The 14911-nt window shown below is 43.6% G+C and overlaps 1 protein-coding gene across 4 annotated transcripts; it reads right to left on the bottom strand.

The window, feature by feature from the left end:
- Positions 1-12: 12 nt before the first annotated feature.
- On the bottom strand, positions 13-11051 carry CDC6 (cell division cycle 6). 4 transcript variants are annotated; one of them, XM_004012861.6, is made up of 12 exons: positions 10815-11051; positions 9793-9983; positions 8721-9002; positions 8397-8596; positions 7969-8144; positions 7502-7608; positions 6381-6520; positions 5197-5297; positions 3953-4017; positions 1600-1802; positions 1018-1158; positions 13-707 (listed from the first exon to the last, which is right to left on the bottom strand). In XM_004012861.6, the coding sequence occupies exons 2-12, from the start codon at positions 9968-9970 to the stop codon at positions 618-620; spliced, it is 1683 nt and encodes a 560-aa protein (XP_004012910.2). In that variant the 5' UTR covers positions 9971-9983; positions 10815-11051; the 3' UTR covers positions 13-617. The 4 variants fall into 4 exon arrangements, with proteins under 4 accessions (XP_004012910.2, XP_060251580.1, XP_004012909.2 ...); XM_060395597.1 differs by having other exon boundaries at positions 7969-8141; XM_004012860.5 differs by having other exon boundaries at positions 10932-11051.
- Between the last annotated feature and the right edge of the window lie 3860 nt (positions 11052-14911).

The following is a 14911-nucleotide window of genomic DNA, read 5'->3' as shown; positions in this document are numbered from 1 at the left end:
AAACAAAGACTGTAACTTGAAAATAAATATATTCACAATCTGTAGTCACATTCTCCTGACCACCCCCACAACCTTGGGAGTGCCCAGGAAACTCAACAAGTCTTTAAAATGTCACAGTGTGGAAGCATCCGCAACATAACACGAACACAGTACACTCCAAAAAAAAAAAAAGATATCCTTTGATCAAAGTGTCCTCCAAATCTCCACGTCAACTGGCTTATTTGTCTGGAGTCTCCTTTTTCGTTCTGCTTCCTCTGATCCAAAAGTTCTTAAAAATATACCAATGTTTGAGGAGACTAAGAAATCAATATATGAACTTTCGGCAGCATCCATCTGTATACCTGTAAGCATGTTGGTTAGGGGCACACTCAGGGTAGAGGCGGTGAGTGTAATTAAAAAGGGTCTACTTGGTAGTTTGTAATGCATAAATATAATAAAACTCAAAGATATAATTCTGTGCTAATAGTCATGAATCTATAGATTATTTTTTTATCAGTTTTAAGTAAAAAAATGTCATCTGCTTTCAGACCTGAGTGTATAAAGTACTAAAATGAAGACTCCATTGGTCTTTAAATGCCAGCTGGATACTTTCGGGTGGGGTATTAGTAGAAAAGAATTTAAGGCAATCCAGTAGCTAAGATATTTCCAACTAAAGCTTTGTCTTTCAGAGCATGCTCTATTTCCTTCTCTTCAATCTTCAGAGACACCTGCAAGGAAGAGAAAAGGACTTTTTGTGGTGGGGAACTCACAAAAGCCAAGTTTTTATTACAGAAACCTTTACTATGTTAAACTTTTCTCACAAGAGTCAAGCAAGTTAAACACTGCTTTTCCAATAACATGGGGGGAAAAGAATCTGATTCATACTATAGCCCTATCTCCACACACCTTAAATCCTACCTAACGAAAAAAAAGTGTTGATCCAACTGTGATCATTTTTACCTCTTTACTTTAGCAAAATATAAGCTCTTCAAAGCAGGACAACTAAAAGCAATGTCACAGAGAAGCAGTTCGTTGTACCTTTGTGAAGCGGGTTTCCTTGTTTTTCTTTAATCCGAAGATGCCTCTGGCCTCCAAGAGGCCTGAAAGTGACAAACACTCTGACTGGGCCACAGCTGCCACCTGCTGTTTGCGACAGACGTTACTATAGGCTTCGTGTAACTGGAAGGAAACAAGGGAAATCAAATGTCGTTTAAAAGCCCTATCTCTTCTAACTTTGTAATCTTTTAAAATAAGGTAAGTCTGGGTTTGCAAAAGAGTTATCGGAATACCCCAATCCTCTCCATTTTCAATAAAATCCTTGAAAATGCATTCTGGAGGTACCGCCAAAAACCTACAGTGTGATGCAAGGAGGGGGCTTTATTGTGTTTCATAGGGAGAGGCAGAAATAACGGGGAGAAGATTAATGGTAAAGTCTCAACCATAGCCCAAGGGAAATAAAAGTCAGCTGCCTTTTACATGATACCAGTACTTATTCTCACCGTTAAAATCCATTTTTAATTCACATCAGCTGCAGCAACATAGGCCTTTAGGAAATTATCTGCTCTGCAAAGCAGATTCTCCTCTCCACCCCAGCTCCATCTGCTGAGATTCCTGACTAACCTTCCCCAGGGTGACCTCTTTGATTTTCAACCGCCTGGTCAAGAGCAGCAAAGAGCAGACCAAGATCTTCTGCTGGAGGGGGAAGGAATCTTGTGCTCCTTCTCGGCTCAAAGTCATCCTGTTTCCATCAACTTCCGAGATGACTTGTGATACGTGAATAACACCAACTCGCTTGGGAACCAGTGACTCAGAGAGTGATTTACCTATCAAGTAAATAAATCAGGATTAATTCGATTTTTAAAATATTGTACTTTTACAGTTAAATATGAATCGAGACAGATGATACTAAGTTTTGGTGGAAGGAGAGGTTCCAGTTCTGTAACGAGAAGTCGAAGGATGAGACACAGTGCGATCCTCAGGAAGATGCCAAAATGTGACATGAGTCGGAAAGTAAGGTTATCATCTTTCTGGGCAGAACGGTGAGCTGTTTCATCCTGTATGATGCAATTTACTGTCAAAAAGATGAAGTCTACTCATGAAAGAATAAGGACCAGACAGAGAACTAATGTAAGGTTCCTAATATCTCAAAGGCAAAGAAGGACAGAACCTTGAATCAAAGATGACTGGGCCTGGTCATTGTTAAAGGCTGGAAAAATTACCTAATATTTCAAATCAAGTGAGTGGCTAAACGTGGACAGTCCTAAGTCCTCTTGATAGCCTCCCCAAATGACCTTCGAGGTTTGGTTCATTTGCCCAAGCCAATCTCCAGGAGAGCAACACTTGAGAAAATGTCATCGGATATTTCAGCAGATAGCACCATCTCTGAGGCCGGAGGTTGGGAAACTGCCAAGGAGCCACAGAGGACTGTGGCCTCATTGTCTGGATGCAGGAATGGCAAGACAGAAGAGGATTTGCTCTGTAACAAACTTTGCCTCATGTTACTTCCTGAGACCAAGTCAGCTGTCCCACAGAGTTTGCTTCGGTTGTTGTTGTTCAGCCACTAAGTCGTGTACGACTCTTTGCAACCCCAGGGACTGAAGCACGCCAGGCTTCCCTGTCCTTCACTGCTTCAATTCCATGATCACAGACGGGATGCTACCGAGCACTAAGCATACTGGAGAAACTGGAGTTCAGGGTCAAGAGGCAGAATCTCACAAAGCTGAGAAGAATTCAGGTCTAGTCTTACTCCCTATCCAATGGCTGAGTCTCTTCATAACAGTTCCAAGAGGTCACCTACCCAGCTTGTGTCTGAGTCTCTTCAATACTGGGACACCCCCACTGTGTCAAAAGAAGACCAGTTTGTGCTCTTTACTGGGAAGTGCCTTCTTTTTTCTTTTTTTGGCTGCACCACGACGCATGTGGGGTTTTAGTTCCCCAACCGAGGATCAAACCCACACCGCCTACACTGGAAGTGCGGAGTCTTAACCACTTCCCTGGACCCACCAGGGAAGTCCAGGAAAGTGTCTTCTTATATTTAGTTAAAGTCAGTCTCCCTGTAGCTTTCTAAAGCCATTAAAGCTAACCACATCTACCAAAGGTTAAAAGACAGGAATTAGATTAGTTTAATAATTTATGATAAGAAGTCACAAATTATTTTAGTTCTGTGTGTGTGAGCGGTGCTCCCCAGGTCCACTGACGAGCCTAAATGTTACTGGTAGGGGAAAAAAGGAACGATGTAAAAAGTTGAAGAGAAACCAGTATCTAGTCTGTGCATTGGCAGATATTACCTACTATCAGTCAAAGCACTGTTTGGCTACTTCTGAAATATTTTTATTAATCTTCTTTCAACAAGTTGATGATAAGGAAGAAACAATCAAATCAGACTGTTCTGTTTCTAAAGATTAACATTGGATATTAACCACAAGATATGCAGTTCACGGCCATTTTACATCCTCTATAGCTAAGAGGACAAGGCTGAGGGAAAGGAAAACTAATTTTGTCGTTTTTGTGAAAGCTTGCAGTTTACTGTAGCAATGCTATCTTTGTATCGCCACCCTCTGAGACTTGTTGAAAGTCTAGCGATATCCCAAGTGGAACTAATTCTTTCCCTGTCTGACTCTTATTTCCTGGGCTTTGCTTTCACCTATATCAAGACCTAAAGTGCACTCGATATAAGCACCCAGAGAGACGCTGATCCAATCTTAATGTCTAGTTTTCATTCCTAGGACTTGGAAAGAAAACCGACTGTCCCAACGATTCATGTAACACCCTGGAGAACCCATTTCCAGTAATGCGTGGATTACAGCACTGGCAGGCAAGACTGAAATAAAGTAGATGAAACTGATGAAAAACACAGACACCCATACACAAATGGACAACAGGATTTAACTATGCTCATCTCATCTTTTTATTTCTTTCAGAAAAGTAAAGCTTCTAATTATAAAGGAAAAGGAAACAGAGATAAACTACTCACATTCAGAGAGTGGTTTGAGGATAGTCTGACTTTTGACATCTGACTCTACGATTTCAATGGCCCTCCTGTAAAAAAAAAAAAAAAGTTATTTCTAGAGTTAATTTAGGCTGAGCCAAACCAAACACCACACCAAACCACCAAGCCCCAAAACAGGCACATTAACACAAAGCAACATGTTTTATAATTTTAAAACCCAAGAAAATTGGATTATGCCTCAACTCCAGGGGACTTAATTGCCTCGAAATAAATCATGGACCAGGGAACCTGAGAAACTTCAACACTACTCGATTTCCTCTTACAGAGGCTGAGTAAGTCATCATACATTGAGCCAATGATAATATTTTGGACAAGGAAAACATGTCATGGATAGAAGAGAGGACACGCAGTGTGGGTGACTGACTAAAGAGAGACAGCACCACCCATACACTCCAGCCCTAAAAGAGGAGCCTGCAGTTATCTATACATAGGCTGTGTGTAGGCTAAAACCACACCGGCCTACATGACTCTTGCTCATAGCTGCAGTCTTTATCCAAGTAGTTTGCTGACTAGGAAGAACTTTCAAATCCAGGATCACACCATCTAGCAAGAGGAAGAGCTTACTCTCCCACTGCTCTCTCCAAAGTACTTTGCCCACAGGAAGCCATGCACCAGACCTGGATCTTCTGCATGGCAGTAGGGGGAGGTTGGACCAGCGGGCCAACACAGCAAGTGTCATTTTAATGGACCCAGTGTCCTACTGGGAAAGAAGAAATTTCATCAGTCAGCACAGAGGCTTTCCCCAGCAGGAGAGGCTGGGGGATGGGAAGCGGGAGAGAGAGAGGTCTGGAACACAACTATGGAGGACCACCAGCTGGAGGAAGGGGTGCTCACAAAAGCAAAGGAAGGGGCAAAAAAAGTCTCAAGGCAAGGATGGTTCAGGTCCATAAATAAACCTGCTTGAGACCAGCTAATGGAAAAGTAAACTGGAGTCTTTTTTAATACAAATGTAATTAACCAATCTATAATCACCACAGGGAGTGCCAGCAACATCTCATTTGTTTCTCCCTCTGTAGGTAATGGACTGATAATGTTTCAGACATTAGCACGGTGGAAATGCAGAGCTCCCCACTGAGAAACAAGTCCTCCTTTCTGAACGTAAAAAGTGGCAGAATGGAGCCTCTTAAGCCACATTCATTTGAGTTACACGAGACAATTAACAGCATTTCTTCTTTTTAATAAAAGCAGCCACCAGTGCCATAACTCACCTGCAAATATCAAGCGCTTTGCGAACATCTCCCGAAACAGCAGAGACTTTGCGGGCGCAGAACTGAATGGCAGCATTGTCTAGGACCTGGTCATCAAATGCCTTTGGACAAGACATAGAAGTTTACAGTTGAAAGTACACAGCTCCTGTTCTGCAGTTTTGGTCTCAGACATGAGTACTTTCACGCTTAATTCTAAACTTGATTGACCAAACTGTAGGGTCTAAGAGATGCCTTTACTGCTTAGGAATGGGAATTTCATACATTGAAGCATTTTGTAGGAATGTGGTAGAAGTTCACAAAGGGGAAAAAAGCAACTGAAACGTAAATCACCAAAACTACACTATACTAAAATCTACTTGGTCGTTTACAAAAGAAAGTGCTTTCTTGGTCCTATTTTTTTTTTTAATTTTTTGGCCAGACCATGAGACATACGGGATCTTAGTTCCCCAACCAGGGATACAAGCTGTGCCCCCCCAGCATTGGAAGTGCAAAGTCTTAGCCACTGGACCGCCAGGGAGGTCCCAGGTCCTATTTTTTTTTTTCTATTTCTTTTTGGCTGCGCTGGGTCTTCATTGCTGCGTGGGCTGTTCCGTGGTTGTGGCAAGCAGGAGCTACTCTCTAGTTGTGGTGCACGGGCTTCTCATTGAGGTGGCTTCTCCTGTTGTGAAGCACAGACTCTAGCAGTTGCGGCTGCCAGGCTCAATTGCGCCAAGGCTTGTGGGATCCTCCCGGATCAGGGATGGAACCCGTGTCTCCTGCAGTGGCAGGCAGATTACCACTGAGCCACCAGGGAAGCCCCCTCAGGTCCTATTTTAAGACTGTTGCGTGTGTGTTAGTCGCTCAGTCATGTCTGACTGTTTGCGACCCCACAGACTATAGCCTGCCGGGCTCCTCTGTCCATGAAATTCTCCAGGCAGGAATACTGGAGTGGGTTGCCATTTCCTGCTCCATGAGACTATTAGAGAAGCATTTGAGTGACTCCTCTCTTATGTTTATTCCAATACTGAAGCACCCAATAAATGGAGCCATAGGTGGAAATTCACACAAAAATGTTCTCACTATGGCCCACAGGAATGCCTTGTTTAGCAATGGAGTCAAAGCAAAATATTTTAGAACCATTGTTAGGTTTCCTTTTCACAGGTGATACAAGGAACAGACACTTTGGTACAGTGCTTGGCACTCACCTGATTCAGTCGATCCTGCAAGATGGTGGCTATCTGATTTTTGGTATAAGGTGGGAAGTTCAACAGCTGTGGCTTGCATTTTTCTCTAGCTTGAAGCCTCGGCAGAATTCTATCCGTGAGATCCAGAGTATTAGCAATACCTGAGGAGGAGATATGTAACACTTATCATCAGTGGTCAAATCACCCTAAAAGGAAAAATAAACCTTCTGAAAGCTGAATAAAATTTCTAGTCATAATCCAGCATTCCAACTGTTGCTTCCCACTTGTCCCCAACTCTCAATACTCATTAGGTTAGATGTACACAATCATCGAAGAATGTTTTTTATTTAAGTGTTCCTTATTTCTTGGCTGTGCTGGGCCTTCGTTGCGGCATGTGGGAAGAATGCTCTATTCAAATTAGGTTTTAAATTTTGACTAATAGCAGGACCAGACACTCCCAAAATTGACTGTTGCTGAAATGCAGTCTTATGTCATTTCTATTCAGAGTTAACAAAACTGATTTGATTTGTGAAAGTCGCTCAGTTGTGTGTCCAACTCTTTGCAACCCCATGGACTATACAGTCCATGGAATTCTCCAGGCCAGAACACTGGAGTGGGTAGCCATTCCCTTTTCCAGGGGATCTTCCCAACCCAGGGATTGAACCCAGATCTCCTGTATTGCAGATTCTTTACCAGCTAAGCCACAAGGGAAGCCCTGATTTGATTAAGTTCCCTATTATTTTATAATAACTTTCCTTTAAAAAAAAAAATTCTTCTTTTATTTATTTTTATTCTTTTTTGACTGAGCTGCACAGTATGTGGGATCTCAGTTCCCTGACCAACTCATGCCCCCTACCGTGGAAGTGTGGAACCACTGGACCACCAGGGATGTCCCTATAGTAACCTTATTATGGTAAGAAAGCAGAAAGCTGGTGTAAGATAAAGTAATAGGTGATAATTCCCTGGCAGTCCAGTGGTTAGGACTACTCACTTTCATAGCCAAGGTTCAACCCCTGGTTGGGGAACTAAGATCCCACAAGCTATGTACACGGTGAAAAAACAACAACAAAACTCATAAGCCGAAGAGATCTAAAAAAGAAGTCTTTAGAACCACCACGTAACATGAACAACAGAGCACTAACCAATCAGCACCAACCGAGAATTGCTTAGCCACGGCCATTCAAACAGTGTGTACAAGACATCCTGCCCTCTGCTGTCCAGCTGATCCATCTCGTCCAACACCAACACACTACAAAGAAAGAAACAATGAGGATCCATGTTCACCTTCTTAACTCTCCAATCTGTTTGATGTGGGCTGACTCTAGGTCACATTCCTACAGCTCAAACCAGTTTGAAGGTAGTCATCTACCCCATTTGGTAACATACAGCAATGAGCTTAAAAACATTTTCCCCCAATTTGAAATTAGAAGGTTTTTCTTTTTTCTTTTCTTCTTTCCCTTTAAGCTTATGTAACTACCTCTCAGAGAGAAAATATAGGATATGTTCTTTTTATGAGTAAACTGATAAATTCAAGAGACGAGACTGTGAGTTTGTGGGCAACAAATCTTGCAGACTTTCACAAAGCAACATGCAGCAGAGCAACGCTTACATCATGGGGCCCTTCTCTGCAGTCATATGGTTTTCCAGTTTCCTCATCATGTCCTTCCCAGCTGGCCTGGATACTTCTTCCTGACAAATCTCCTGAGCAATGGCTGGGAATACAGCCTGGGCACTCCTCAAGGACATGCAATTCAGCACGATAGTTTTAAAGCCTTTTAGTTCCTTCTAGAAAAATTGCAAACAGGCAAGTTAGTTTGGCCTCGGATAAACTTCTGATGGAATGTGATGTGTCTTTGAGGGGTTAACAGCATATAAGAAAATAAGCTCCACTTTCATTTGGAAAGATTTTGACAATGAAATTTAAAATGTCTTATTTGGGAGAAAACTGCAATCCCTGAAGTACTTCCACTTTTTCTTAACCCTTAATAACCAGATGTCATTTTAGCAAGAGCATCATAATTCAGACTCTCAATGTACCTTGAGGTCTTGCAGAATTCGGCTTAAGCAGGCAGTTTTTCCAGTTCCAGGAGCACCAGAAAGATAAAGACTTCCAGCTTTTTTCCCACAGATGTGCTCCCTTAGGAAATTCCTGATGACATCCATCTCCTTTTCCCTGGCAGGCAGCTGATCCGGGACAGCTGTAGTCAGGACCTGTTTTGCTTGCTGGTAGCAAGTGCCTGTGCCAGACATGAAAGGACAATTAGACACAACAGAGGGTACCGAGAAGACCCACCGCCTTTCACTTGGAATCACCAGCCTTGGTTATGAGGCTGCACTAACAGCTGCCATGAAAGAACCAACCCTCTTGCTTGAACAGTCTCAGACATGCAGACTCTTTCTCCGGCGGACACCTCTGCTCAGAATCGGTTGTGATGTCCTGACCTTTCGGAACTGAGGAATGTATTTTGTTTTGGTGAACTCTGGTGCGTTCTCTTTTGCCAGGAGACTTAGTTGTCAGCTGATTGTCAAATACCAGTCTGCGTCCCTTTGATGTCTGTGAGCGAGGGGGACCATTCTCTTTCTTGCCTTGCTTTGGTGGAGAACAGGGAGATAAACGGGGAGTGTTGCACAGGTTGTCATCACCTGAAACATATTAAAATCCGAATGGGTCACTTATAGCAGTGGACAGTAAAAGGATTTGGAAAGATCTCTGCATCCGCCCCTCAAAAGGGGGATGGAATTTCTACCAGGGTCAGAATCACCAAAATAAAATGCCTCTCAGCCAGAAGCAAACATCGGCCACCAGATGGCACCACTGAGTCTTACTAGTTGGTGGAGGTTTTAATGGGAGGAAATTCTAGGATTGCTCTAAAACAGGGCTTTCCAACCTAGGCATCATTGATATCTTGGACCAAATAATTTTTCATTGTGGGGGACTGTCCTGTGCACTGTATCATAGTGAGCAGCACCCACTGTCAGTGGCATCCCCTCAGTTATGACAACTAAAAATGTCTCCAGATACTACCAAATCACCCCTCATTAAAAATAGATGCGCTGAATGAAACAAGAAAGGGAAAAAAGAAAACTTAAAGAAACAAGAAAGGATTATCAACCACAAGAATTGTCACCTGTTTCTCATAATTTCACAACCACTGAGGCAAGTTTCAAAATACTATATAACGAACAGTGACAGTGACAGAATCAAGCTCAGTATTAAGGAACTGAAGATCAGCCCTATGAAGTAGTTCAGAAAGTGATTTCAAAAGTAGCTTAACTCTGAAGTTCAGTAAGCAGTTAGCAACCATTCTGAAAATAACCAAAGGGAATAGAATCGTCTTAATTGTACTTAGAAAGCTGTTTCAAAGTCATCTTATCATTAAGAAAGAGGTTGAGAGCTACCGGTTAAAAAGTACTCAAACAATGGCTATCTTACCCAGACGTTTTCTGGGGCTAAGAGGCAGAATTTTTGCACAAGAAGAACGCAGGATAGCCTGGGCATTTGTCAATTCTAGTTTGGTGTCACTGGAGCTTTTAGCTTTGTCCACTGTCCGAGACGGTTTCTTTTTTGGAAAACTGATTGTAGCCTGTGACTGGGAACGGGTTCGAGGCATGATGGCAGCACAGCTGGGTACAAAAAAAGGAAGGGGACATCCAGTCAATATGTAAAAGTGAAGGAAAAATAATTAACATGGAACTTAAACCAATGATCAACACTCATTTCATAATCAGATTATGTTATGACAATATTTTAGCATTTAATTCTGGTTCATATCCAAATCTATGCAACAAGAAATACCTTGTCTACCTACTATACATAACAGGCTGTCATAAGTATTTTAGGTATTTACTAAGCTTCCCTTGTGGCTCAGCTGGTAAAGAATCCACCTGCAATGCTAGAGACCTGCATTTGATCCCTGGGTTGGGAAGATCCCCTGGAGAAGGGAAAGGCTACCCACTCCGATATTCTGGTGGAGAATTCCACGGACTGTAAGTCCATGGGGTCTCAAAAAGTCGGACACGACTGAGCGACTTTTACTTTCATTTAAGTTTTAGAACCATTTTAGAGGTAGGTACTATTATCCTTTTCTTACTGATAAGAAAACTGAGAGGCAGCGAGACCCAACATCATAGCAAAGTAAGATATAAGACCAGGTATTCTGGCTCCAGAACCCAAATTTTTAACCACTCAAGCCATGCAATAAGAAGTTGATCTTAATTGGCGCCTATAGCACTTCTAATTCTCTAGCTCCAGGCCCGGAGTAGATCATTATCACCATTTTAGCGCAGCAGCCTCCATACTTATAGGCTTCCCCAAGCCCTCAGTCCCTACTCCGTCCAACCTCGGCCCCACAGAATCCCAGACGTTCGGGGAACATCGCCCTCATATCGCACTCAGCACAACTGTCAGACCATTCCGAGGGTGCATTCCTCGCTACCCGACCCCGACCTCATCACCTTCCTGAGATCTGAGCTCTCCTCCCGCGGTCCTTGCCCCAGGCTCTCACAAACTCCGCCGCCCCCAAGGAGAGGACCCGGGCCTCCTCTCCTTTCCACCATACAGGGCTGCGTCACCTCAGTGCCGGCTCTTCCTCACGTCTCCGGCAGACAACTATAGGGACTGTCCACGACAAGCTGCTGGATAAAGCTCACACAGACAGCAGTAAAGCCCAGCCACGCTCGCGCCAAATCTGCACAGCCGCAGCTTTCCCGCCTCCCGCCAAAGCCCTGCCACGCTTCTGATTGGCTGTCGCCAGAGCGCAGCGCGCGCCTTGGAGGCAGCCCCCTCCTTCACAGCCAATCAAGCCGGAGGGTACGCAACCAATAAGAGAGCCCCAGGTCTTAGCGCCACAGTGAGGCCACGCCCACAAGTCCTTTTACATCCGGGGCCTCTGCGGAAAGACCCGCGGTTGCGCCGAGGCCGAGTGAGTCCGGCTGGCCCCGCCGCAAAGCCCGGCGGGATATGTAGTCTTTGCAGCTCGCGACTGTATTCCCACGCCCTTTTTTGGTTCTCGTGCCCTTTCTCAGTGTTGCACGTACCTATTTTTATTATCCTAATGGGCTAGACCCTGATGCTGGGAGGGATTGGGGGCAGGAGGAGAAGGGGACGACAGAGGATGAGATGGTTGGATGGCATCACCGACTCGATGGACATGAGTTTGAGTGAACTCCGGGAGTTGGTGATGGACAGGGAGGCCTGGCGTGTTCATGAGGTCGCAAACAGTCGGCCACGACTGAGCGACTGAACTGAACCGAACTGAACGGGCTAGATTTTCAGAGAGCTACTACATAATCATTTAATCAGTTCAGTCTCTCAGTCGTGTTCGACTCTGAGACCTCGCGGACTGCTGCACTCCAGGCTTCCTTGTCCATCACCAGCCCCTGGAGTTTGCTCAAACTCATGTCCATTGAGTAGGTGATGCCATCCAACCATCTGATCCTCTGTCATCCCCTTCTCCTCCTGCCTTCAATCTTTCCCAGCATTAGGGTCTTTTCCAATGAATCTGTTCGCATCCGGTGGCAAAAGTATTGGAGCTTCAGCTTCAGCATCAGTCCTTCCAGTGAATATTCAGGATTGATTTAAGATTGACAGGTTTGATCTAACTGCAGTCCAAAGGGACTCTCAAGAGTCTTCTCCAACACCACAGTTCAAAAGCATCAATTCTTCAGCACTCAGCTTTCTTTACGGGCCAACTCTCACATCCATACATGACTACTGGAAAAACCATACCTTTGACTAGATGGACCTTTGTCGGCAAAGTAATGCCTCAATGCCTACCATTATTTGGGCAATTCTGGGTGCCAGGTTTGATGCCAAGTGCTTTACTAATGCTCAACACTGCAAGGCACAAAGCAAATCCGCTGAGGGTTAGAGGTCACAAAATTTTTGGTGGCTTTGAGGGCCCAGGATCATTATTTGGTACCAAAGTCAGTTTCTTTGTAAAGCTCTGCATAAATAACACTGCACTTCATCACATTAGCCCCCTTATTTGTGTTTCAAAGATGAAGAAATAGGGCCAGGCCTTTGCTTTTATTTCGTTACAGATAAGAATATGATATTCTGTGTACCTTCCCATTACTAGTCCCATTGATCCACACAATGTGGGGGAGTGGAGAGAATTATGGCCCCTTAATTTAAAAATATTTTTTAATGGCTAAATACAAGGGTTTCAGGACCAGAGACGACCTCTATAGAAGAGGCAAGCTGAGCTTTTAATGAAAAAATATAAATTAGAGCAGCAATTTACAGACCAGCTTCCAAAGCTAATAACCCAGTTAAGCCTCAGGCGCCATTAAAAACCAAAACCCATATTCTAGGTGATGGTAAGCATTTATCTCTCATCCTTCTATATCAAATGAAATAGAGCAATAAAAGCAAGTAATAGGAAAACAACAATATTACAATCAAGTTAGTTGTAGTTGATTCATATAGGGTATAAAAGCCAATACTTATGTGTATGTCAGGCTTTGAGCTCTGGTATTTTACCTATATCACCCTATTAATTCTCATAGGAACCCCATGAAGTTGTAATTATTTCCATTTCACTAATAAGGAGACAGAAATTAGAGAGGTTGAGGAGATGTGCCCAAGATCACACAACTAGTGAGTAGAAGAATTGGAATTCGAACCCAGGAAGTCTGAAAGGAGATCAAACTCCTAACCACTTAAAACATCCAAGGAGTAATAGAAAGTCAAAGTTGCTCAGTCATGGCCAACTCTTTGAGACCTCATGGAATTCTCCAGCCCAGAATACTGAAGTGGGTAGACATTCTCTTCCCCAGGGACTCTTCCCCACCAAGGAATTGAACTCAGGTCTCCCACATTGCAGGCGGATTCTTTACCAGCTGAGCCACCAGGGAACCCAATAGACAGATGCAGATCCTATAGTAGAGAGAGGGCAAGGGAACACATTTGAGGAAGGCTTTCTAGGAGATGAACACTGTAAGAATGAAGGGTATAGGCTGCCACAAATAGAGAAAGTGTTACCATAGAATCGAGGCTTTTTTACCAGCTGGTATTTCTGATCTCTTAATAGGGCAATAGAACCTAGGAAGCAACTTCCATTCTTGATATTTATTTCTATAACCTGGGCACCTAAAAATTGTCCTTCATAACCAACGGTAACAAGTGCCCAGCGAGCTTTTAAGGGATGGTGGTGAACAACCCACCTATCTTAATTACAGAGGGAGCAGAAGAAACCATGGGTACTTAATGTGGATACTGGAACCTATGGAAGCATCCACCAGGAAATACAGCACTGGTCCAATGCCGGGGTCCAGCCCCGGTGGATCCAGGGAATTCAAAGGGTGGACAGAGTCGGCGAGGAAAAAACTTATTTATTTATTAATATAAGATTAGATTAGGGAGAAATAGTGTAGTAGGAAAATTAAGTGGAGAAAGAAGGCTGAATAACTTGGTTTACGTGGGAAGCCAATAACTTCCAGACAAGGAGCTTGCACTATCTACGTTAGGCCACCAGCGTCCTCTTGAATATTGGGGGGTGCCCCACCTTGGGCTCCTCCTCGCGTGGATCTTAAAAGCCGGGACAAGTAAGTAGACATGGTGAGCCTCCACGCCCCAGATGGGAATTCAGCCAGAAATTAGAGAGGAGACATGGAGGAAACCAGTCCAGCGACTGTCCCGTCCTCTATTGTTCAGAAGGCCTTTTATACTTTTTGATAATACATGGAGATCAATGGGTAACACAAAGTTATGCAGCGTTAGCAGCCCAGCTTCTTATCAAAACCAGGCGTTTCTCTCTGCATACCTAGTTGTATACACAAATCTTAGGTAATTTACATCATCTTCCAGCCAAAAGGGCCAATTAACATTTTACAGCCTTTTTTCTGATAAGGGTTTGTCAACCAGAAGACTTATTTGTGTTGATCTTCCCAAAGTCTGGTGCCACTCTCAGAAAGCACTAAATAAAGTTACATTCTTACATAGCAAAGATACAGCAACTTATAACAAGCAAAAGGAGTACAGTGATTTATAACAAAAGAAATTAACTCAAAAGTCTGGTGTTGCTAACATCAAAACTACTATATATCTTTTTCATATCCCGTTTACATTAACATCCTCCCAGGTGCCTACAAGATAAAGAATATGGAGGCCTGGCAGCAGTCATTGAGTCAACAGTGAAAACCCTCTACCAATATGATTTTTAACTCTTTAGAAAAGGCTCTGGATCTTTAAGATGCTTTAAGCTTTGTGCCTCTCACGGTTGGGGGGCTGTAAGCAATTCACAAGCTGTAAGAGGTCCGGGGAACCTGTTAGGCAAGCTAGAGAGCTATCAGAGGGGTTTAACTGAAACATCCCTTTCAAATGCAGAAGACTAAAGCCCTGACTTGACTTTTTTCAGAGAATATCAGAAGAGCAGAGTACAAAAGCCGGCAGATTTTTTGGTTTTTGGGGTACATGCTCAGGAAATTCCAGGGGGAACCCCTGAAGCCTAATCATGTCCTTGCGTTTTGTCAGGCTTCCTCCCTCATGACCTGTCATGGGCGGGATTCCTCACGCTGGCTCCCGGCAGTCCAAGAAAAGCCTACAAGAG

This window comes from Ovis aries, chromosome 11 (assembly GCF_016772045.2).
Source record: "Ovis aries strain OAR_USU_Benz2616 breed Rambouillet chromosome 11, ARS-UI_Ramb_v3.0, whole genome shotgun sequence".
NCBI lineage: Eukaryota > Metazoa > Chordata > Mammalia > Artiodactyla > Bovidae > Ovis > Ovis aries.
This window is presented reverse-complemented; position numbering and strand designations above follow the sequence as displayed.